At 41.5% G+C, this 23164-nt stretch overlaps 1 protein-coding gene across 2 annotated transcripts in view; it reads right to left on the bottom strand.

Moving 5' to 3' along the window:
* Positions 1 to 23164, bottom strand: part of ANKH (ANKH inorganic pyrophosphate transport regulator) — a 108674-nt gene that overhangs the window by 17943 nt on the left and 67567 nt on the right. Inside the window, exons 3-8 of one of the 2 annotated variants that reach the window (XM_013952782.2) lie at positions 16968 to 17086; positions 15746 to 15829; positions 13063 to 13233; positions 12369 to 12503; positions 8933 to 9025; positions 4960 to 5055 (exon numbers count right to left, since the gene is read on the bottom strand). In XM_013952782.2, coding sequence (XP_013808236.1) covers positions 4960 to 5055; positions 8933 to 9025; positions 12369 to 12503; positions 13063 to 13233; positions 15746 to 15829; positions 16968 to 17086 — 698 coding nt within the window. The remainder of the gene's footprint in view (positions 1 to 4959; positions 5056 to 8932; positions 9026 to 12368; positions 12504 to 13062; positions 13234 to 15745; positions 15830 to 16967; positions 17087 to 23164) is intronic. The other variant, XM_013952790.2, reaches the window with a different exon arrangement.

Genomic DNA, 23164 nt, shown 5'->3' with positions numbered 1-23164 from the left:
GTGTCTGTCTCAAAGGAAAAATGCGAAGAAACGCTGAACTCCATTTTATAATAACACTGGTGCTACTATAAAAGGCTGGAAAGGTCTCTGAGCTAATGAAACAAATGTTAAGGCTGTGGAGCAGTGCCCAGCGCTCCTGTGCTACATTAACTCGGTGACAGACAGACTCCCGTGGCGCGGTGCACACAGCATGCAACCCTTAAGCCTGCAACTCTGGTAGGGGAAAACCTGGCAATACGTAGAGTGCCTGAGCATATGAAGATAGGACTGGCTGTATGCCCTGCTTATATATGCCACCACCATCAGCAGCAGGTGCAACTCCTGGGCTCCTGCCTGCCACAGGAGCCCTCTGTTCCCTGCCTGCAAAGAGCAGGCACTAAAGAGAAGCGAAATCAGCCCGGAAAGCCTCCCAGCTTAGAGGCAGGTGTCGAAACACTTATCATTATGGCCAGTGGCAGCTGGCAGCTTACGCTATTCAGGGAAAAGGAGCTCAGCTGACTGCTGGGTCTGTGCTGTTGCAGAAGGCCTGCCTTAAAAAAAGAGCTCAACAGGGAAATGGGGACAGCAATAAAGAAAAAAAAACACAGGTAAAACAAGTAATTTGGCATTAGGTCTGCCCTTCAGGTTACCTTGGAAAAACCCTGACTTCTGCACCACAGCATCAGAGTTGAGGGACACTGCTGCTATTCTGAGAAAAAAATGTGGAATACTGGCCTAGTTGCTGTTACTACTGCCGTGTAAGCCAGGGTTCCCCGAAACAGCGCACTCTGCACAGCTTGCCTCCGAGCACAGCTCAGGTGTGTAGGAATGCTCTGCTCTGCCCTGCTGGAGTAAAACTTTGCTGCAATGGAGAAATGCAATATTTTAGCACCCTGAAAAACTATTTGGGGATTTCTGTGCTGTACTGAGGCTGACACGTCCCCCAACCTAAAGAATGTGTGGTACAAATGCACCAGTTTTCACTTAGGTTATAACTGTACTATGATCTAGGGACTGATTTCTAGGGTCATATCAAGAGGTCTAGCATTGAACCAAAATGTTTCATTCTTCAACAGCCTTATCTAGTATTGGCAGCAATACTGGTGCATGGAGCAATAGCTCTACTTGTAGAAAGAAGCATTTTTGCCCAAAGCGCCTTATAAATGACGGTGAAGTAATCAATAATGGCAAGTGGCACTATGCACACTCGAGAGTAAATTATCAAACATGACTTATTTGTCTAAAATCTAACTGTATGGGAAAAATTGTTCAGCTGAGTGCCTCCCTTCTCCTATATGAATTTTATGTTCAATTATATACCCCCACAAAACAGGACTGTTGGAAGGAGCCACTGCTTACTTATAATCAAAACCACATCATTATGACTAATCACATCAGCTGTCTTGCATATTAGGAGTCTAATAGCTGCTATCTACAGCCTTTAAATGAAACAGCTTGTCTAGACTTTTTTCGCTAAGCAATACAACTGATTCCCAATTTTTGAGGAAGCAGCTTTAATCCCAGGCTGATGTTTCAAGCTATGAGGCAGTACTTAGGCTCACATTCAGCAGAACACATCTGCATGTTCCCTGGTCAGCCTGGGAAGGCTCTGCTGCACCTGAAATGCTATCAAAGCAAAACCTTCAGATCCTATGAACATTAAAATAGAAAGTCCTATGAAAATACCATGCGTTTTTTTCTACTCTAGACCACTACTGCCACTGTCAACAAGAGTAAAAGTGGCTCTGCTGCAGTTGGTTTGGGATGCTTCTTGTGCAAGCACAACTGGTCAGTGAAAAGAGGTAGGGCATTTGCCTTCCAATCCTATGAAGTAGCAGGTATTCAGTGATTGGGAGGTTTCTCAGGATTTTACACTGGGAGGCTACTTTGCAGCAGGATTGCTGCTCATATTAAAAGTATGACTATTATTTTTTCCAGTGATTAATGGGATTCTTTCATCTCTATGTTTTCTGGAATCCTTCTATAGAGCATCCAGTGGAGAATGGACTCATGTGCTATGTCTACGTACTTGTCTTGTTTTGATCTCTTTTGATCCCTTGGCTAGCCTGGGAGAACTGTTTCCCACTTTCCCTCTGATCCGGAAGAACATGATCTCGCCAGCGATGATTTCACTAGTTTGACTGCCATTCACTGCAGTAGAGCCTCTCCAGGAAAACACATGCAGTCACTGATGGTCACGGGAGCTCAGCTAGTTCAGGTGAACTTGTGTGCCAAAGTATTTGCAGGCTCAGGCCCTTGAACCAAATTGAGTCTTTAGAGCTCATGTGTCTTTTTTTCCCCTCTGTCCATTGACAAGCATCCTAAGAATGTGCCACTAGTAGGCAAAAATAGAAACAGGACAGAAAAAGCAATGGACATAAAAGTGTTTCTGGAATTTCAGTGCAGATGAAATTTCCTAGGATGACCTTATGAAAGAACTTCCCTTGCTTAGTACTAAGGAGACCTTTTGAAAAAAGTATCCTGAAAAGTTATAAAGCAAAAGCCTATTGCAGTAATTAAAAATAGCTCTGCACAGGGTGGTGCCAGTAATATGAGAATCTCATGATCTATCAGAACTTAAGTAAGCTGATAAATGCCCAGAAGGGTTAAGAAAATAATCAGTTCAGAGAAAGCTTTGAAATGGAAATAGAATTCTCAGAACAGTTTATAAAGAGGAAAGTTTTTCCCCTTTGTGGGTCTCTGCAAATACTGACAGATTTCAAGGGAGCTCTAGCTATCAAGGAGAACACGACCTTGGACTGGCAGACCAAGGTGAGTAGCACTAGAGAAAGCCTCAAGGTGTGTGATGGGAGATGACATGAAAACTGCAGAAAGTCTCCAGATGATGGCAGTGAATGACACATTCACTGAAGACGTACATCTGTCACCATTATGTGTTGTAGGAAGTACAAGTTGAGAGTCAGTGCTGCTGGCTTCTAAACCGTGTGGAAAAAGAGTCCAAGCTTAAATCTAGGAATGAACAGACACCCTACCCTGCCCAGCCCCATCTCAGCACAGCCCAGGGCCGTCAGCTGCTGCCCTGGGATGCCGCAGTGGTGCTGGCTTCAGCCCTGCCATGGCCCTGCCTGACCATCTCAAATCTGCTAATAACCATCCTGGACAGAGGTACTGTTGGTCATGCAAGTCCATCCAAAGGGGGAAGATAGCAGATTGACTCATTCCAAACACTAATGTAAATCTATCCTATGTAGAAATACGAGTTGCGTTTACCATACTCATCTACTCCATCATTTGCTATTATCCACAATCCTATGCAAGTTTTGTTTTCCACTACTACCTGTTTGTTGCTAAACAGACTTGTGCAGAAACAGCTTTCTTAGAAAATGCATATTGTATGCATGCAAGCTAGTCACTTTGAAATGATGTGGGTGCAGCAAGATTTCCTCATTAGGCTGGAAAATCAAGGAAGCATGAACTGACCTCTGGTGAAGCTTTATATGGAGCAGATAAGACCCTTAGGCCTAAATACAAGACAAGCTTCTGATCTGCAGATGTTTGTAGTGGGTTACTTTCTGAAGTCAAGAAAGAGAAAGCTGAATTTCTTATCAGGACTCATCAGGAGTTTTGTGGAACTTCTGTTTTAAAGTGAAAAGACCATCTCTCTCAAATCTTGCTTCAGAGCAAAACTCAAAACCCCTCTCATGTGATTTTTTTTCCCCTTAAATTCCATGGTAAGCTCTAATAAACCAGCAACAGATGTTGATTTGAGCTGGAACTATCACTATATCTTCAGTAATTCGGCAGTCTGCTACACTTGCACACAATCACAAACTTGTTCCAGCTCCAGACAGAGAGGCTACGCAGCTGACTGGAACAATTTGGATGTTCATCACTGTCACTCTAAGCACCTTCATAGATGAATAAAAACAAACAAAACAAAAACCAGACTAGCCTCTGTTGATTTCCTACCTTTAATTCTGCAAATCTTTGGGTATATAGCACATGATAGACATAATACTATAGTGTAACATACTTAAGCTTATATTTTTAAGAGCATGTATTACTTTTGACCAGAAATTGGATAGATGAAAAAAAAAATCATGAAATACTATTATGACTTTAAATTGTTTAGTTTCTTTTAAAACTGCTTGTTATAAAGGAGGTGTAGTGGGAGGTTTAAAGGAGGACTGAAATGGAAAGACTGATAAATATTCCCTTTGGTATTCAGGGCCCAAGTTACTGTTATGGAATACATCTCTCTTTATGCCTTTTTTAAAAGTAGAGTAGGTATTTCTAACTAGAATACTAGAATTAGTCTCTCTGGCTGGAGTAAAATCATTCACACAAACCTTGCAGTCTGCAGAACTTAGCTGTTAGTCCTTGCAATTTTTTCCCAGCAGACAAGTTTTGTTTTTTTTTCCCATGTCAGCACAGTCTCTGAGATTGCCCTTTTTAGCTCATTTTGAGGGTAAACAAAGCCAACATGCATGAAAGTACCCTTAGCGTGGAAGACTCGTGCCATGTGAGAGAGCATGGAATAGCTACTGCACTTGCAACACACGCCACCTTTTCCATCATTCGCAGTAAATTATGGATGCTAGGGGACAGCCTGTCATCCCAGTCCACATTAGACAAATGTGGTGCTTCATTTTCTTGATAAGCTGGTTATCCGCAATTCTGTTCTTGAAAAAGGAGATAAAAAGAAAAAAAATGGGGATCTCTGATACCTCCTTGCATCTGGAAGCTGACTCAAAATGAGAAGTAGTGAGGGTTTCAGAGGCTGCTTGTTGTTTTCATTGAACAATTAAGTAACTCTTGCCTTCAAGATCTCTAGTCTGAGTTGCTGCTGGCTGATTTTCTTAGTGCTCTAAGCACATTACTCTGGCCGCATTCCCTTTTCCCTGAGATGAAATCAAGAGAAAACTCACCTTTCTTGAACTGCTAGTGCTTTAGCATTAGGTATGGAAGATAATTTTCTGCTTTAGAAGAAAGCCAGAGAGTTGACCAAAGGTTTCTTACCGTTAAGGACAATGCCATGCAGACAAAAGTGAACTTCTTGATATGTGTCGCTGTGACGGTGCTGTTAGTGTTCACCAATTTATTGCTGGGGTTATTCTAGGGTGAGAGAGAGATAACGAGCATTAGCTTGGCTCCAGATTGCTGGGGAGCTGACAGCTCCAGGGTCATGCGTTGGATCTGACTCTGCGTGCGTGCATGCCCTTCTTTGCTTGTTTGCTTTTTAATCTAGCTTTCTGACTGAGTACTTTGTACCACCACAGAATATTTTCCACTTAAACTGGCAATAACTGCTCATGTGGTCACTGAGGGCTCAGCAATCTCCTCAATTTTCTAAGGAGTAAGTTCTATTTAGCAAACTTCAGCTGGAAAAATGATGTTAACTCATTCTAAGGAAACACCATGTGATTTTTGTTACCTTACATTAGAGCTTGTAGTATGTTTTAACAGGCAGGAAAAATAGGATTCCCTTCTGTTTTCCCACAGAAGGGTCCAGGATCTATACACCAATGTAAGCACCCGTACTGATCCAATTATGCAAGCAGCTAATATAAACAAAGCTCCGGGAACACCTGGCTCTGTTAATGCAGTTTAATGAACAGAACATAATTAGAACTATTAGATGTTCTACCTTGAACATGGGCTCTGTGCTCACATGGTAGCAAAGCTTTATTTAAAACAACAGCAAAAACTCTCCTCCAAATGCATAATATAGCAAATGATGCTGAAGCTTTAAAATTGCCCTCAGGGAACACACTAGGACAAACTAAATGGTCTGTGAAAGGAGAGGAAGGGATATCAAAAGCAGGGCACCTTTAGGTAGCCCTACAGCAATAGGCTGTAGGGTCATCTACTGCAATTACCACAGAGCTGTTTGAGATACACGGATAAGTGCTGAACTGATAAAAACTGTACCATGAGATGTAGTACAAGACTTATTCAACCTTGATGTAATTCAGATAGAGCAGCAGTATCTGTCACATGGTCATTTTGCTTTACTGAAGTTACTCGTAAGAGAAATAGAAATTTATACAAGCCTGTCTTGGGGATGAACAAAATGTATGTGAGCTCTGTGAAAGGTACACCATTTCACACACATTGGAGTAGCTGATGGTATTTTGCAATCCAAAGCTTTTGTGGTGATCAGTGCAGCGATGCCACCTGGAGAGCCCTGCTCCTCTTACCTAGATTATCTGCTTGGAAGCTGGACTTTTGCATACAGGCAGTTCATACACTGAAGCAGGAAGCTACTCCCAAGTCTGCCCTTTCTGGGAATGCATTATGAAATCTTTCCATAACATTTTCTTCATGAGCCTGTCCTTATTTCTTGTGTTTCTGAAGAAACACTTTGTTATCGTTAGTTTTTATATATGTGAAGATGGGCTTTGCTTACCCTACTCACCACTGTATAAACAAACTTTGCTGCATGGATCAACTTTCTAATAGGGCTAAAATAACTGAAAAGAAAAAAGGCACATCAAAATCCAGCAAAATAAAATGGATGTGAAGAAAGAGGAAGAGCTCTCGTAACTACCTCAGTGGTGCTAACACTGCTCTTGTTCTACTCTGCCTTTGGTCTAACTCTTGACCTTACACTCTTTATTCGTATTTCTTGCACATTGCTCAGTTCTTAGATTGAAGCACTCCCCATGCAGTGAATAGACTAAAAAGCCTATCCATTCCCATCTATCCATCAGATAAATAGCATTCACAACTTCTCCCACAGCCTGTGCTGTGGCTATGAATCACATGGCACAGTCCACTAGGAATACTGGCATTATCACCATGCAAAAGTAGTAAGCAGAGCACAGAATTAGGATATTCCTGTTTTCTTCTTGCAAATAAGTAGTAACTCTTATCCTTAGTGCAAGTGCTAGGCCATGAAATTGCTGTGGACACAGAGTTGCATAAAAGATTGAAGCTTGACTCTGCATCTCTCTTACAAATATGAGTAGAGATAACAATTCCCCTTTGAAGACAAGAATCTGTGACTTCTCCTGTTTAGCCACTGAGGAAGGGCATACCTTCTGGATCCCAAATACCATCTGTCAGTTAATGCCACTCATCGTGCTTCTGCTGGCCATAAGCATCACCATCTTTCTGAGTAACTGACAAAATAAAACTGAGCCCACATGCGTGCAAACTGTTTCAACTCCTGAAAATTACAGCCAAGGTTTTAGAAAGTCTGGAAATAAAAAGAAGTTCTAGCTGGACTCTCCTGAGAAAACCTTAGCTTAAGAAAACAAAGCTTTTGAAAAGCATGGTGACAAGTGAATCATGTGTGATCAAGAGTAAAACAGTCCTCACAGAGATCCAAGAAAAATAATATGGGTTTCTGTTTTGGTATTTATTGTGTAAAGGGTACAGTGGAGGAATTTGCACTCATGATGACAGGATAAGATACCCTTTATACTGTTGCTACTGTGTTTAGCACACTGTATGCCAAATTGCTCTTAAAACATGGAATGAAAATCCCTATTCTAATTAGATCAATCATCATACCTATTTGGACCTTAAGCTAGCTTTTTTTTCCCCACAGGAATTTGTTCCTCAGAGCTTTATGAGCAGTCCTTTCATTAAAATAAACAAAGGAAGAAAGCATGGTCTCATCCTGACACCCCTCAACCTCATAGCACATCTTTTGTCAGCTGAAATGAGTCCTGGATTTAGGCATCTTGATTACCATTAATTTTGCATGGCAATAGTTTGAAACAGTTATACGCTTGACTGTAGCTCAAAACACCTGAGGTTAGCAGGCTCTGCTTCCTGTTCCCACCCAATTTAATCTTGCAGTTTATTGGTTTGGTATTCTACAGTTTCTTTTCAGCAGCATGACCTCTGAAAAAGCCTGTATGTTGTATTTTATCTGACATGACTATTTTAGCTGAAAACAGGCAAGTTAGGAAATTATGACTGATTTGTCTTTTCTGTGTTTTGTTTTTAAATTCTCCTTGGAAATATGGTGCATCAGATCAAACAGGGCTTGCTTCAGCTGAGCCCATCCCTGACCAAGCAAATGTTTTTTTTTAATTAATTATTTGGAACCATAAAATTCAGGTGACTTGACTATTTGGTAAATAAAGGGAAGGAAGGGACTTGGTATTTGAATTACAGTGCCACAGAGCACCACTCTTCTTCACACAGCATGTGTGCCAGTGATTAGCAATTCTAAAACAAAGCAAAAAAGAGTCTAAACAAAACTAACTTGTTTACCTGCTGCACAGTTCTAGGAGCAGTCCTTGCATTCTTATGTAATTAGATGATTTGCCAACAAAATTCTTCATAGTCTTAGTCAGCTAAGTCAGTAACATTAAAATAATGTATGCTATCTTTGTTATTGTCAGTCTGTGAAATATCCTTTGTTAAATACTAATACAAATGAACCCAAACCCATCCCAGAGATACTGCAGAATCTAAAGAACAGGCTGGCTCTGAAAGAGAGATGTGAACTTTTTCACTGTCGGATACTTTGTGAGAATTCATTCATTAGCTAAGTAGCTGCATCATATTTTAGTGAGAACTTTTTTTTTTTTTTAATCCTTAAAAATATGGCATCTATCTATTCAAAAGGTAGCTTAATACACTGTAACTCAGAGACAAGACTAAACTCATAAACTAGACAAAAGTTTGAAGCCATCAAAAACCATTTCATGTCAATGAGAACTTTAAGAAAACCTTATCAGTGGGACAGGAAAAGATAGGTATCAAAAAGCAGGAGTAAAGAAAAGCAAAATGATAGTTGGTCAATTAAGGCAGCGCTAGTTGATCTGTGGTTGTTTTATTCTTTTAAAGAATCTACTAGACAGGATTAAGGAGACATGAATTAACATTCTTGGTTAATTTGTTTGACAGAAGTTCCTCTGACATCATTGAAGCTAGCCCGAAATTAAACTGTTGTACAAGAGAGAAAGAGGAGGACCATGGATGTGAAACCACACTAAAATGTATTTACCACACTCCTAACATGGGCACTCACCTTGTCGAAAGCAGGGTATACCGCTCTAATTTCTGTCAGCCAGCCATATGGCATGTGTCCCACAGGATATGTAGCTGTCAGGATTGCCACTGCCTATGAAAAGAGACAAGGAAACATGAACTTCAAATCTTTGAGGAGGATAGTTAAACTAACGTTGTACGCAATGTTCCATGAAGATTATCACATTGCCCTTGATGGAACGGGAAAGCAGGCAGGCAAGCGGGAAGTCTTCGTTTCAGGAGCACTGCTGGAGTGGTCACCCTTCAGTCAGGCATTTTACACTCAGGAGATTGTATGTGCAATGAACCTACACTGCTCAGCTCTGCAGCTTCACCATCACTCCGATACTTTGGGATAACATCTAATTTAAGCTGGTGTGTGCTCCTCAGGAAGCTGAACACCTCCCTCCCACATTTCTCCTGAGTTTTTTTCTCTAGAGACTCCCAAGTAGCAGCATTAAAGCTCACCACTAGAAATCCCATTTGCTTTTTATCATATTTCATAATCTTAATTTATACACATTTTACTTGGTTATTCGTATGTAAAACAGATTAAAGTATGACAGATTGACCACAAACCAGTTATATCAATATAAACGTTAGGCCCCCGAGACAGACTGACTTTGGGTGTCAAACTGACTGCTCTGGGCTGGGAGGCCCTTAGGAGACAAAACAAAGGTCTCTGCCCACTTTGGTGCTAATCAACTAAAATTGGACAAAAATAATTCCAGATGGCCATTTTTAGCATGAGAAACAACTTGTTATCTGAAACTTAAAACTAGGTCTTTTGTACTTTCACAAGTACAGTCAAAGAGGTACATCAAAGAAGTAAAAAACCTCCATACATATATGTATAAAAGATTTTGCTCATGTTTCCCTGTTTCAGGAGAAAAAATCCAAACAGAGGTACCCCAGCAACACATGCCCTCCTGCCCCCCGCAAACGAAGCTCCTTTTCTATAGCAAGTTTGGTATGATTTTCCAAAATATCCTCCCTCCTACATGTAGGAAGGGTGTTTAGGGAACACTTCCCGAAGGTGGTTGGAAATCCACTGCCACCCCAAGTTTCCCTGTCTGCAGAGTTGAAGTGGGCATCAATACCGAGAACAGCCCACAACGTTGCTAATTCCACACATCAAAGTGGTTGCCTGCCTTTCGTTTGCACAATCAGATCTGTTATGATTCACCTAAATTCAGATTCATTTTACATCTGGCAAATGTAGTGGTAAGAAAGACCCTTTTTAACTACTGCTGTCTCGTTTTCACTGCTAAACTTTCTATGTTCAGTTTCTTGGTTATCTGATCCCATTTTCCTGTTATAAATGTAATCACTGCTCCTGCTTGGTGAAAGATCTATACAAACACAGGAAAGTGACCATGTAATAAGTTAATTTGTTCCCTATGCTGTTTAAAAAAGGGGAAAAAAGTCATCAAATCCATAGCGTAAACTGGAAGAGAGAGGGGAAAGATTTTTCTTGTAGCTGTCATGATGTTTACTGTAACTTGAGCAAGCAATTGGTTCAAAGAAAACAAACTGGAATTTTAATACAGTACCCTTTTTAATTGCAACTTTTTCCCCTCATTACTCTATTTTCAGCAGACTTTCCATCCATATAAATCCATATTGGATTAAATCAAATAAGGAATATAAAAGATATTCAAGTTTTGTTTATTTTCATGCTGATGTCCAACAAGACTGCAAAGACACAATGACGGCTAAAGAAAATAATACTTCACTACCTCATGTTGTATGCTAGATTCCACTTGGACTAAATTAGTGAATGTTTTAACTCTGAATTTTCTTCCAGTATTTTTCCTCTGACTGGCAGGATCCCAAAATACATGCATGAAAGCTTTCCTAATTGTGTAGAAGTATTTCACAGGGGAAAAATCCTCCATCAGAATGAACACCAAAAAAGTTATCCCAAGCACCATAATGGTGCTGGCAGTCTGAAGAGAAGCAGTGCAGGTTAAGTCAATGCAAGTGGGCTTGTGTCCTCATGAACATGCCACTCGCTAGCCCTTCATGGGGACACCCTGTCCTCAGTGATAGGTGCTGCTAGCAATCGATACGTGACCTTTGAAACTCCTGTCTATACTGATGCTCCAGACGCTGGTGTTATCTGTGTTGCCAGCACCTCCCTTTTCAGAGGCAAATCTTATATAAATCAGAGAAAGTTGAAATATGACAATTCCTGCTAGTATAAAAAGCCCAGCAAACTACCACCTGTGACATGTATTTGGAGTCATGCTAACAATACCATAATGCAAGAGGCTGGCAACGAAATGTGATGTATCTAAAACCAAAAGTCATCAGGAAATGCAAAACTGATCTCTGCTGATCTGCTCTGGCTCCCATTGTACTGAGAACATTATTAACACACAAACAGACAGATCCCTGGCTTGCACATGTAAATGCGTTACATTTGCTAAACTCTCTCCCACAGCTGTTTATTTGCAGCCACTGGCAACTCCTCAGTGAGTAAAATACACAGTACCATATATGACAAGTTAGCTTTGCTGAGAAGACATTTGTTAGGAATCAGCTATTTGAATTTTCCTTTTCATTTCATATCTTATTGCTTTTCCTATAGAAAAAATGTGAGAGATTTGCTAACAACTAAGTGAATCTAGACCTCCTCCTGCTGAAACTGGAGGCAAAGGTCCCTCTGACCTCTTAAGAGAATGGGTCAGCTCACAGTGAGCGCTTGGCGAAGACTCTGCATTACAACCCAAAGTCCTACGCCCATCAGCTCATCCATGATGAGATCTCAACACACATGCACTGGTCAGAGACACTCCTTAATATGTATTCTGGAACAGGACACATTTCTTTAATCACAAGAGCCAACAATTGGGCATGGGATTCCCACTTCCTTCATCTTAGAGAGTGCTGAGAAGTTGCTTGCTAGCAAAACCTGTAGGTGTAATCTGAAATTCCTTGGAGAAACATGGTGTGTTTCACATCCCAACCAGGAGACAGGTTTTCTTTACATGCTTCCATCTGTTTCTGCCTTATTCTGTATGATGCACTGGCTTCTAAGAGTAGTATCATTTCACATCAATTTGCATAGCCATAAATATACATGACACAAAACAGTGGAACATGTGACTGCTGATGACTGTCTTGAAATCTCTGGGATCTGAATGCTCCAGAGCATACCTATATATTGAGCTTGGAAACTTGGGACATGGGAACTGAACACATGGTTCAGTGAAAAAATTCTGCTGGTCTAGGTTGGGTGAGCTCCCAGTAGGCCTGGCAGCAGTGCTCATGGTAAGAGTCTCAACAGTCTTGTCTTCCGGGATAGAGAAATCACTAAACAGACATGTATTCAGGACAATTTTTTTTCCTGCCAATATGTCTGAGCAGAGAAAGACAGAGGCAGCTCCAGGTAAATGAAAGTTTGCAGTAAAGCTAAGCACTGACTCTCTTACCTCTGTGGCTGAAGAACTGCCACCTAGGTCCCGTGAGACAAAAAGGTTGACGATGGGCCTACTTATTCGCTGAGTTGCCAAGATTAATGCCAAAGGCCACCAGAAACTCAGCATCTTCCTTATTGTAGCCTCTCCCTGCAACAGGGAGAAAAAAAACAAAACCCAAAACCAAGTGGCTTTGAAAGCAAACAGGCAGAATTGAACCAAAAGCACAGTGAAAGGATTTTTGCTTTTCCCACTCATTGTCAGTTTGGTACATTCAATTAAACAGTTTTCAATAGCTGGAGCCTAAAATATTGTCACCCTTGTCAGTAATACTGATTCAAATGAAGCTGTTGTGGATCTCAGTAAATAATGCATAGGGTAACTGCATAATTTGTTCTGGCTACCAGACAAAGATATGTAAATTCCAAGATGACATTCAAAGAAAGAGGAATTTTGAGACGTTCTTCCCCAGGAAAAAAAGTGTCCACTTAGCTACCTTGCTGCAGTTCATCCTGTGCTGTCTTACAGTATGAGAAGGCAAGAGCTCAGTACAGAGCTGCTAAGCAGAAAGCGTATCAGTATCAGGTAAAGTACTGCCTCATGGGTGCTGTTGCTGGAACAGTTTCCAGACTGCCTCTTTAAGTGAAAATGTCTTTTTTTCCTGAGGAACAGAGAGGGTAGGCCCTTCATGCACTGTATTAAGACATACCCCCATTTCAGGCCCACTTCTGTCAGGAATGACGTCATGTATGTTCCTGTAGTAACCGAGGCATAACGTGGTACATCGGACCAGTGCTCCCATGTACAGAGACAAGATTGGGATCAGAAGAGGCTCCCTGCACTCCAAGTGACTGTGAAGCAAAATGGCTACAAAAACAACCTGAAGGGGAAACAAATAAATGATTAGTGATTTGCCTGCCTGTTTCTTAAGGGCCCACATTTCTCCTGTCTGACTCCAAGCTAGTCTATTTGAACCACAACCAGGGCCACGTACAGTATCTCTTTTCTAGTCTGGAGCACTTAGAAACTTTAATGAGGAACCCCCCTTGCATCTGACCATATATGAGAAGACTAAGAGTTAATGTCATACAGAAGCTGTGCAAAAAAAAGCACTTGAAGGTAGTGGGCAGGCGTCAATCTTAGAGCCATAAATAGCAGAAGGTTAGCGTGGAAGCCTGGTGAGGTCTGGCAGCAGGCATGCAGCTGAATATCACCCTTCCCAGGAGAACATGCTATTCTGATAGATCGAAGCTGGAGGCATACTTCTTGGGCCAGCTTCTAAGCTCTGCTTTTTGTGTGTGTGTGTGGGGGGGGCAGAATTAAAAGCCAGATGTTTTGAAGCATTCACCTCAGCTGTTAGAAGTAGGAAGTCCCATGCCATCCTGATATTGTACTTTTTGAGTGAAACTTCAGTATATAACCATTTTCTCTCGAGCTACCCGAGTGCCACATTGATGTGACTGAAATAGAAACTTGAACAGCTCATAATTCAATCATCTCATACGATTAAATGCTCAATCTAGAAAATGCAAAGGGGTTGATTAACGAGATATAATTCTCTTCCATTAAACACAGAGCCTGATAGCATGCCTCTTATTCCAAACATCTCTGGATGGGCGGGCAACTGGGAATCCAAATGTATTTGGTTCTGTGGACAGCAGGATCAAGAATAACCCTACCAGGACATGCTACCATTCAAGTGAGTTGCACAGAATATAAAAATCAATGTTTGGGGGTAGGTTTTCATTCCTAGTACTCAATACTTAAGAAAAATCACACTGTGCAGACATTTGCTAGGCAGGTCATGCTCTTTATGAGAATTTGCAAAACTCTTTTGAACCCTACAAAAGGATTTTTTTTCAGTAAACAGAAGCCAAGTCAGTCACAAAAATGTGCACATGAAGCTATGCAAGGAGAACTGACTAGTGCCTGTGCACCTACTGCTTGTTTAGGGAGGAGATGTAGGTGTAGGGGGTTCTGGGGCCTGGGGAATCTCAGTTTCTTGTCCTCTGGATTTGCTCTTGCTCTGTACAAGGATTCTGTCATAGGCTGGAGACAAGAAGACAGGTGCCTTATTCTTCATAGCCTTGGCTCATCACATACCCACTAGCTATTGTGAAAAGGGCATGTGTATCATGGTCAAAATACAAATTCCAGTTTCTGTATTTAGCTGTAAATGACCTGACATGCATCTAGAGTCAGCGAACTCTGTAGGTCATGCCAGAACAAGAGCAGAGCCTGGGTGTTAAGGTCATTTATCGTAATTGCTATTATCTTCAGGGATTTAATGCAGTATCAAGGAGGGGCAGAGTACTCACCAAACATAGAATAACAGCTGAACTGAATGGTTAAACCTGGTTTACAATTTGCTCATACTTAGTGAGAGGAAAATGCTATGGAGAATTGAACTAAGTGCTGTTGGCTTCATACTTCCTTTGATGCTGTACTATTATTATGCTCTTTCCTCCCAAGTCATTACTTCAGCTGGTAATGGGGCAGTACAGTCACTGATTTACAGGTGTTGGGATCCTCCATTTGATAATGTGTTTAAATATACTTTAAAAAGAGGGCTCTATATTGGTTCTTAAATGGTGTAACACTGGCTATCAGCAAGGAGTATGAAAGTTGTCTTATGAGCATGTCTAGTACAAAGCAAAAAGATGGTTAACACCTCCCTCACAAATGGTAGTTCAAACAACATTTGATCTTCTCTGCATCACCCAGGGCTATCAACAAAGTTAGTTTCTGCTGCAGTTCTGAGTCTTCAACTTTCGGACCAGTAACAGGAACAGTGCTATACTGGCACTCAGAAGATAGCTTACGCTACTGCATTTTACCAGATCAGACAGCATGTGCAAAACTGACAGGTCAACTGGAGAATCAAGCCTTCACTTCCCTACCAAAAAGCCCCATTCAAGATTTCAGTGTAACCGTGCAAGGCACTATACAAATGCACATGGTGGAGAGATGTGTCTTTCAAAGTATTCAGCCTCCAAACTGATAGCAACCATCAGTCTCTTTGGCTGAGCTCTCTTCTTCCCAGATGTACATGTGTATATAGCTTATTTCTTAGCCATTCTAAAACAGCGTTATGGAGGTGCAGAACAGCATGGCCCTAACCCAAACAGTCCTGCTTCCCTGTTCCTGACATTGCTTAGGGACTGACTCGACCCAGTCAAATGAGACCAGTTGCAGCAACAACTGTCAGCAAAGAGCTTGCACACAGCAGGGAAACTACCGGAGAACAGCACACTCCTCACACAGGATTGCTGCTTCTGGTGCGTTGTTCATGGCAGAAGGGGAAGGCAGTCCCTATGCAAAAGAGCCACCTCTTAGGAAAGCATCGAGTCCGTAATACAACAGAAACAGTGATTGCTAAGAGCAGTCATTACCTGAGCTATGACATCTGAGATGGAGGCACATCCCACGAGGAAACTGTACTTGTGTTTCAGCAGAATGCCAGCATGGGTCCAAGCCTGAAAAAAGACAGAGCAGAGTTTGGTAAATGACTGTGATATTTGCTAATGACTTCAGATCCCAGAATGCTGTTTTTCGATTGTTACATTACATGTAAGCAACTTCTGAAGCTCTTTCCCACCCACAGCATCTGATGTGAGCTTGGGAAAATCTTAAGGCAGTAATGCAGAGAAAGCATTGCCGCATTTAGTTCCTATTTGCCAGGACTAGGAGGGAGAAAGGGAATAATTTTACAGCTTCCGTAGAAATTTCTGAGATCTAATAAGAAGCTGCCCCTTCTTCATAAAAGGGATGCTGTGCAGGACAGGTTAGGATTCTAAAAAATCCAAGAGAAAAAAAGTTTCTCTCCATTCATCAGTTCGATGCACCTCTGAAATGTAACTCATTGGCTTACTGAGTTATACCGAGTCCAGTCTGGAAAAGAAAACCCAATAATCCAACTTCTTTTTATCTCAGCTATCATCAGCAGTTAAAGTGGAGAAAGTGGTAGAGAAAGTGGTGGAGTCACTCCATGAAAAGATTTCCCCCTTCCCAGTTTTATACAGATGCAGAGGAACTATGAGAGCTGCCCTATTTTCATGCTGTGCAGGCCATGGGCGGTAAGCCTGGTGATCCTGGAGCAGCAGCCCAGCCACACATCTGGCTCCCATGCCCATGCATCCGAGATATAGTGGACTTAACTGTGCCTGCAAAAACTGACAGTAACACAGAGCTTTTCAACAAATTTGCTTTGAGGAAGTATTGAGCTTACTCCTTGTGAGCTTTGCAAGCAGTCTGGGAATGCACAGCAAGTCCAACTCCTCCATAATGTATTGGAAGGAGAGAACAAATACAGACAGCTCATCACGAGATGGCCAGTGCCTTCCTGGATGCACATACACTAACTCTGACAAGGCAACGGAGGATTTTACATTTGTCATGATCTCTGGATGTTCCCAAGCCTAGCCAGGTGCATTTTCCAGGTAGCAGAGGAAGATGTGTCTAGGTATATGCAAAGGTGCTGCTTGCAGAGGACAAGCCCTCCTTCTGCACACCTTCAGTTTCCCATCAGGTAACTGACTTTGCAAACTAAGGTCATCATCATCAAAAAAAAAAATACCATTCATATTAAAATTCAATCCTAAAGCATGTACTCACCATGGCATCCATAAAAGGGAAGGCAGCCAGATAAAGGAAGGCCCTCCGAGTTTTACTTCCCACTGATTCATCCACATGGTGTAGCTTATTAATAATGTAATACCCCAAATCGCTATATGCTGTAGAGATACAAGAATAGGAATAAATAATAAAGCTTACATATGGATTCTGGGTGAGATATTAAGAATTACCCAAAAGAGCATGATGCCTGGAAGCTTTGACATACATTCGCCTAGCAAACAGCTGCAGGGGCTTGAAGGTATTGCAGCCTCCCCAGCTGCTGGTTATTACTGAGGAGGGCTCTCATGGTTCTTCTCAAGGAGCCTTTGGCAGAGGAGCGATAACAAGCAGCTAGGCTGGGAGATAGGTACAATAAGTGCCACATCTGTCTGCTAAATGAAAATGCTGGTACTCCATAAAATCTACTGCTCTTTCATTAAGCCAAAGCTTTTTGGTAGAAAAGCTGTTTCAACAGACACTGTGCATTTAAGGGAATATAGTACCTTTCAAATCCTGCAACCAGCTATTGTCATAGCAGTCTCATAGCATTACCTGTAAAGCTGCCCAAAGCTGTAAAAAGAATAATATGAATTGCAAGAGCATGCAATAAATGATGCTCATTATGGCCCTTTGACTGCCTCTCCTTACCCTGCCAGATGCTCACCTCTGCTGGGACTTGCCTGCACACTGTACAACTGCGGTGCAGCCTCAGACAGCTGTTGCTTTCCCGCATCATTTAGAGCTGGCATCTCACGAGCTAGAAAAGGGTGCTCCACGCTGCTGGAGATCAGGGGCTTGCTACTTCTAATTGGCAGCATATTATTTTGCTATTCTGTTTCAATCTAAGATGAGAAGAATTAGTAATGTCTGGCAAAATACCTCTTGCCAGCTCTCAGTTCCCAAGGTGTTAGACTGAAGGTGTTAGACTGAAGACAGCAGAGAGGTTCAGGACTCTGCCTATGGCTCTCTAAAGAACTGCTTAGACATCTCTGTACTGTGCTTCCCGGTACCTATGTGATCCAGCTGTTTTACTTATCCAGGAGTCCTCTCCATGACCTGAAATAATGTAAAGCTAGCTAACACTAGTGGTCCAGTCCAGTATTTTCCAGTCTAAAACTAACTCTCATAATGATCTCAGGAGGGTTCCTGAAGATTAAACAGAATCTACCTATGTAATCAGAAAATTGGTTTCCCCCCAAAGAGTAAAACATCCTTGCTCTTTTCTTAAAAAAAAACAAAATCAAAGTGTTTGAAAATAATTAAAGAGGAGTTTAAGTCAGCATTGTTTTGTGATGGCCTAGAGATATAGCAGTTAAATGGTTAACAGGACTGAAAAGACCTCTTTCACATCACAACCAGGCAGTGCAAACAAGGTAGTAAAGAAGAACAAGGCAGCATGACAGCACTGGGAACAGAGGTGACAGCCTCTTTCTGGGTGACAATACAAAACATGATAAAATGTTAAAAACTTCCCCTCTCCCTGTGCTGGTCCCTATCTATATGTCTTTTATCCGAACTACTATGATTAGACTTGCGGTTTCTCAATTTGCCCAGTAATCCCCAAGTCGCTTTGCTATACTTTTGAGCCACTTCCACACAATCAGACTTTTTTTCTTTTGAAGGGTATTGCGGAAGAACTTTAAAATGGGACTCTAACCTTTTCTGAGTTCAGGCAGGACAACTTAGTTCTTTAAGTATTCATTCACTTATTGTTAAGTCCAGTCACAGCCTTTTTTTATTTTTGCATGACTATCCGTACACCATTTTTCACTCAGTATTTTGAAAACTGCTGTGTATGGACTTCGGTACGGTAGCTTCTTGTAAACAGCTGCTTTTACAGCAGGGCAGCACATCATAGATGTTTCCTAAATAGATTTATCTGAATAAACAAGAAAAAGTGTGAAGCATGTGAAGCAAACTGTCTACGAGGTTCAGATTCACTGCATTTCTCTTAGGTCCCATTTAAGTTACTTTGAATTTCTGCTGCACAAAAAATTAAAAACTGTTGCAGGAAATGTGCTAGTCTTATCCCCCATATGGGGGCAAGCAGAATCTGAGCCTAGGGACAGAGGAACCCGCTCTTGCAGAGGGGTCTCCATCAGCAATCATCAGACAGCACGCCGCAGAAATCTCCATTCATGCTCGCTGTGCACTTCGCCCTCTGCTCTCCGCTGGCTTTAAAGGAGACTTTAAAAGTAGTTAGAAAATGAGTAATAAGTAAATTTTTTGTCTCTAAAAGCTGTTGTGGTTTTTAAGGTCATTTTATGGAGTGCACTGTTATAGGAAAAGCCACAGAATTAGAGGGGTCAGAGGTTGCACTATTCTCACTTCGAGGAATGGCCATTTCACCACAGGATTGTAGGTTATTGGCAGGGCACTCTAGAGGGATTTATATTACCACAGCCCGCAGCACCAAATTTTTAAGATTTCTAGGGAGATCAGTGCTGTGTTCTATAAGCTTTAAAATTCTGCTTTTTTTCCACCATCCAAAAAAGTCTAACTGCAATTTTTAATGTGACTTTGATTTTGAAATCCTAATGGCTTAGCTTAAAAGCTAGTTTTAAAATAGTAAATTATTTTCTTCCACATGTCAGTGAAAGCACGCAATCACTTTTGCTGATGTCAGTGAATGTTTCCATCGGAAAGAAGGACTCAGCAAGCTGAGATTTACTGACAAATATACAGGCATGTGTCTTGGAGCTGTGAATAAAGCAATTGCTGATGCAATTAGAACTTAACCTTGACAAACCTTACAAACTTATTATGAAGCACAGTACAAAATTAATAGCACAAGAGGCAACAGAACTGAAGAGTATTACATGAATATAAAGCAGATGGTTGTTCCCATTCTCTTCCCCATTCCAGTCAAAACAGAGAAGTCCAACTCCAAGACAAGCTGCCTGTTTGATCTCCTGTAATAACTCATTTATTTTGTATGTCTATGGATTAATTTTGCCTTTTGTGTAACAGCATTTAAGCAGGAATTCTTGCTTTTGTCTTTTCTAGTTGAGTTTCAAAACCCACAAGCTTAGGAAATTACACTGAAATACTGTGCACCTAACTCGATCTCATCTTTTCTCTACTGATTTCTCTAATGCTCCAATTAGTACTACATATACTTTAGACATCCTTGAAACAACTTAACTCACTTTTAATGATGCCAGCAGTCTCAAACAAGTAGCTGTACCATAGTCATTTTGGGCTGTCTACTATCCAGCATGTTATACTTACGTTATAAAGAAAACAAAAAGAAACTCTCACAGGAGGTGATACCATTTACTTGCAGACAGAGAGCCACATATGTCAATATTAGCTTTAGTGGGGGAAAAAAAAATTCAAAAATGTTTTTGGGTTGAAGTGTGTTTTTTTAGAGGCATTCCATATTCATACTTTGGTGCCAGTTTTTAAAATGAACTATTCTTGGAGATTTGAGAAGTAAAATTCTATTCTGCTGCTTGTCACAAGGATGGCCAAAACTGGTACTGGTCAGGAGTCTGTTCTCCTAAGTCATTTGGGCAGATAGGAAAATGCTAATTTGTTAAAAAATTGAAATTTTAAAGGCAAGCCTTCATTTGGAGATGGTACAGGGTACAGAGATTTCTCTATGTCTTTAATTATCCTGATTTAAAGCAAAAGCAAAAGCCTGTATTCCCCACGTGAAAGCCCAAATGATCAGGATGTTTTGGGCTGAGTGTTTCCTTTTTGCTCTTAGCAATAAATGAATAACAGAACCGGCTTAGGAACATCTCAGTGCACAATGATTGTTGCAATCATCTTTTTCTGTGCTCAGCTCTAGTTGGAAGATTGTATTAGCTGATCTTCCCAAATCTACCAATGTCAATCAGTCTCTGGAGCACTTTTGGATCTCATAAGTCTCAAAAGCAGACTGTTTTAACTTAAAAAAAAAAAAAGTTACTATCCCATAATCCACAAATGCTTTGCTCAGAGGCTTTCTTCATTCTTCCTTTGCCCTGAATAGCTTGCTGGTAAGAAATTCCTCCTGTTATGGGAGAAGGGTTGGGGAGGCTGGGCAGCAAATTACTGCTTTAGCAATGTCCATCTGAAGATGCTGAAGCAGGACACCTTTTCAATAAATAACATCTTTTATTAATACCATTTTACCATCTTTTAGTAGGAAGAAAAGAAGAAAGCCTGGATTATATTCTGACTTGTGTTCCTGTGCTATAATCTTTTTCCAGGACAAAATGTTTAGTATGAAACAATACAGTCGGCATGTTAGAACACAACTGACTGGAAAAAATAGCTCCGTTTCTCATAAGCCACGCTATAATTTCCAGTCACTAGGAGATTCCAGTAGCGTTACATTGGATTTGGTTGGATTACACTCATGTCCCATTTCTTAAGCAGATTTTTCGTGTATATACAGTGACCATGCAGGTGGGCAGGCCGAGAAAATCAGTGGGATTCCTAGCAACTGCTGATGTATTCACCTGTGCAACCTGTGCAGGGAGGGGCACATGCCTGCTAGCATATCAGTCATAAACGCGCACAAAACAACAGAGCTGCTCACTTGGCTATCCAGTCTGCTATGTTTTTGCCTTGTTACTAAAGTTTGGGGGGGGGGGGGGGGGTTTGCCGGTGATGACACATGACCTATCATCTAATGTTTAAACTGATGTGGTGGTCGGCAGCAGTTAAGGGTATCTACCTAAGCAAAGAGGATGCTTCCCCAAAGTAACATCCGCCTCGTCATTTCCAGAGCCTCAGAGAGCTGTAGAAAGTAATATTAATATGCAAAAAGAAATAAAAAGTCTCAGTATTCTGTTTCTGCAGCTTGTAACTCCTGCTGGAAGATGGTGAGTATAGCTAGGCAGGCAGTGCCAAGAGAGTGAAGTGGAGAAGGGCTGAATGATGCTATTTGATTGCCAAGGAAAACATCCATGTCCTTCACGATACTAGTGTTAGAAGAACCCACTTAGTATGGAGGACTTATCAGCAACACCTGTGAAATCCATGAGGCTGTTATAATGTTCTATAAATGAATTCTCTGTCAAGCTGGTAATTTAGTGAGATGTCATAAATATGCATCTTGAATCCCTTCTCTTACAGCCCAGTATTCCCACACAGAAGCTAATCTCTGAAATAGAAGCTTTAGGCCCTGGCTACATACCAAGCTTCCCACAGGGAAACTCTTTTAACTAGTGGCAGCAGCTGTCCCCAAAATAGCACCAGGGAAGGAAGGCAGCATACTATTTGCCATTTCCAGACTGCAACTGCAAATGCAAGACCAGTCTACTGTCCAAGGGTCTACAGAAGCATTTTAAGTGGGAAGAGACAGTGGTTTCAATTCCCAGCAGTGTTATAGTGTTATGGAGAGATTGTGGTCAAGTCATTTAGTTTCTTGGTTCTTACTGCTACCTGCACAGGAGGGTGATAGGGACTGCTGGTGAGGACTTTGCGGGCTGTTCATGGGAACATGGAGTGGAGATGCCTGAGGCACCCCGAGGTCGGAGCTGTGAGTCTGAGTTGTTTGGCTCAGCCTGTCACTCCCACAGTGGACTGCCTTAGCCCCTGTGGGGGAGCAGCAGGGGGGAGCTTGGTGCTGAAGCAAGGAAGCATGAGCCAGTTAGGTAAAATGGTCTGTTTTGATATTGTAAATAAGCAGAGGCAGCTGTTTGAGGAGCTGTGTGTGCAGACTGCAAATAGTCTCTATCGCAGTTGGAAATGTGGTGATTCATTGTGGTCACCGTGTTTCTACCATCACTTGTTTTCTTCCTTCTGACCTTCTGTACTCCTTATTTCACTGGGCTTTTTCTTTCCTGTTTCTTCCTGGGCTTTCACAGTCCACAGCAGACAGTCATGTCATCTTCCTTAGCCCTGTGCACAAGTTATGTGACAGAAATTCAGTCCCCTGAGTTGTGTTTGTTTCTCTTTTCATCTGCTGAGCATCAGTAACCTGGATTTTTGTCTCCTGTAGATAGTCTGTAATAGGCTTGAAGTTGTTGGGGAGTAGCTGCAGATCCTAGGAGGCTGCCTGTCTGTCGCTAGACTCCTTCTCCTTCTCCTGCTGGGAAGGTTGTGCATCTGTGGGTCAGAAAAGAATAATCAGGATTTGAAATGTGTTCAAAGGAAACTTGAAACAAAACTTGGCAACATCACCCAGGCAATTGGTGCTAGAATCTGACTAGCTCCATTCACTTGGGCGCTCTGCCAGTCTCTGATGTGGCCTTTGCATA

This window comes from Apteryx mantelli, chromosome 2 (assembly GCF_036417845.1).
Source record: "Apteryx mantelli isolate bAptMan1 chromosome 2, bAptMan1.hap1, whole genome shotgun sequence".
Classification (NCBI taxonomy): domain Eukaryota; kingdom Metazoa; phylum Chordata; class Aves; order Apterygiformes; family Apterygidae; genus Apteryx; species Apteryx mantelli.
Note: the sequence above shows the minus strand (reverse complement) of the source record. Positions and strands in the feature narration are given on the sequence as shown.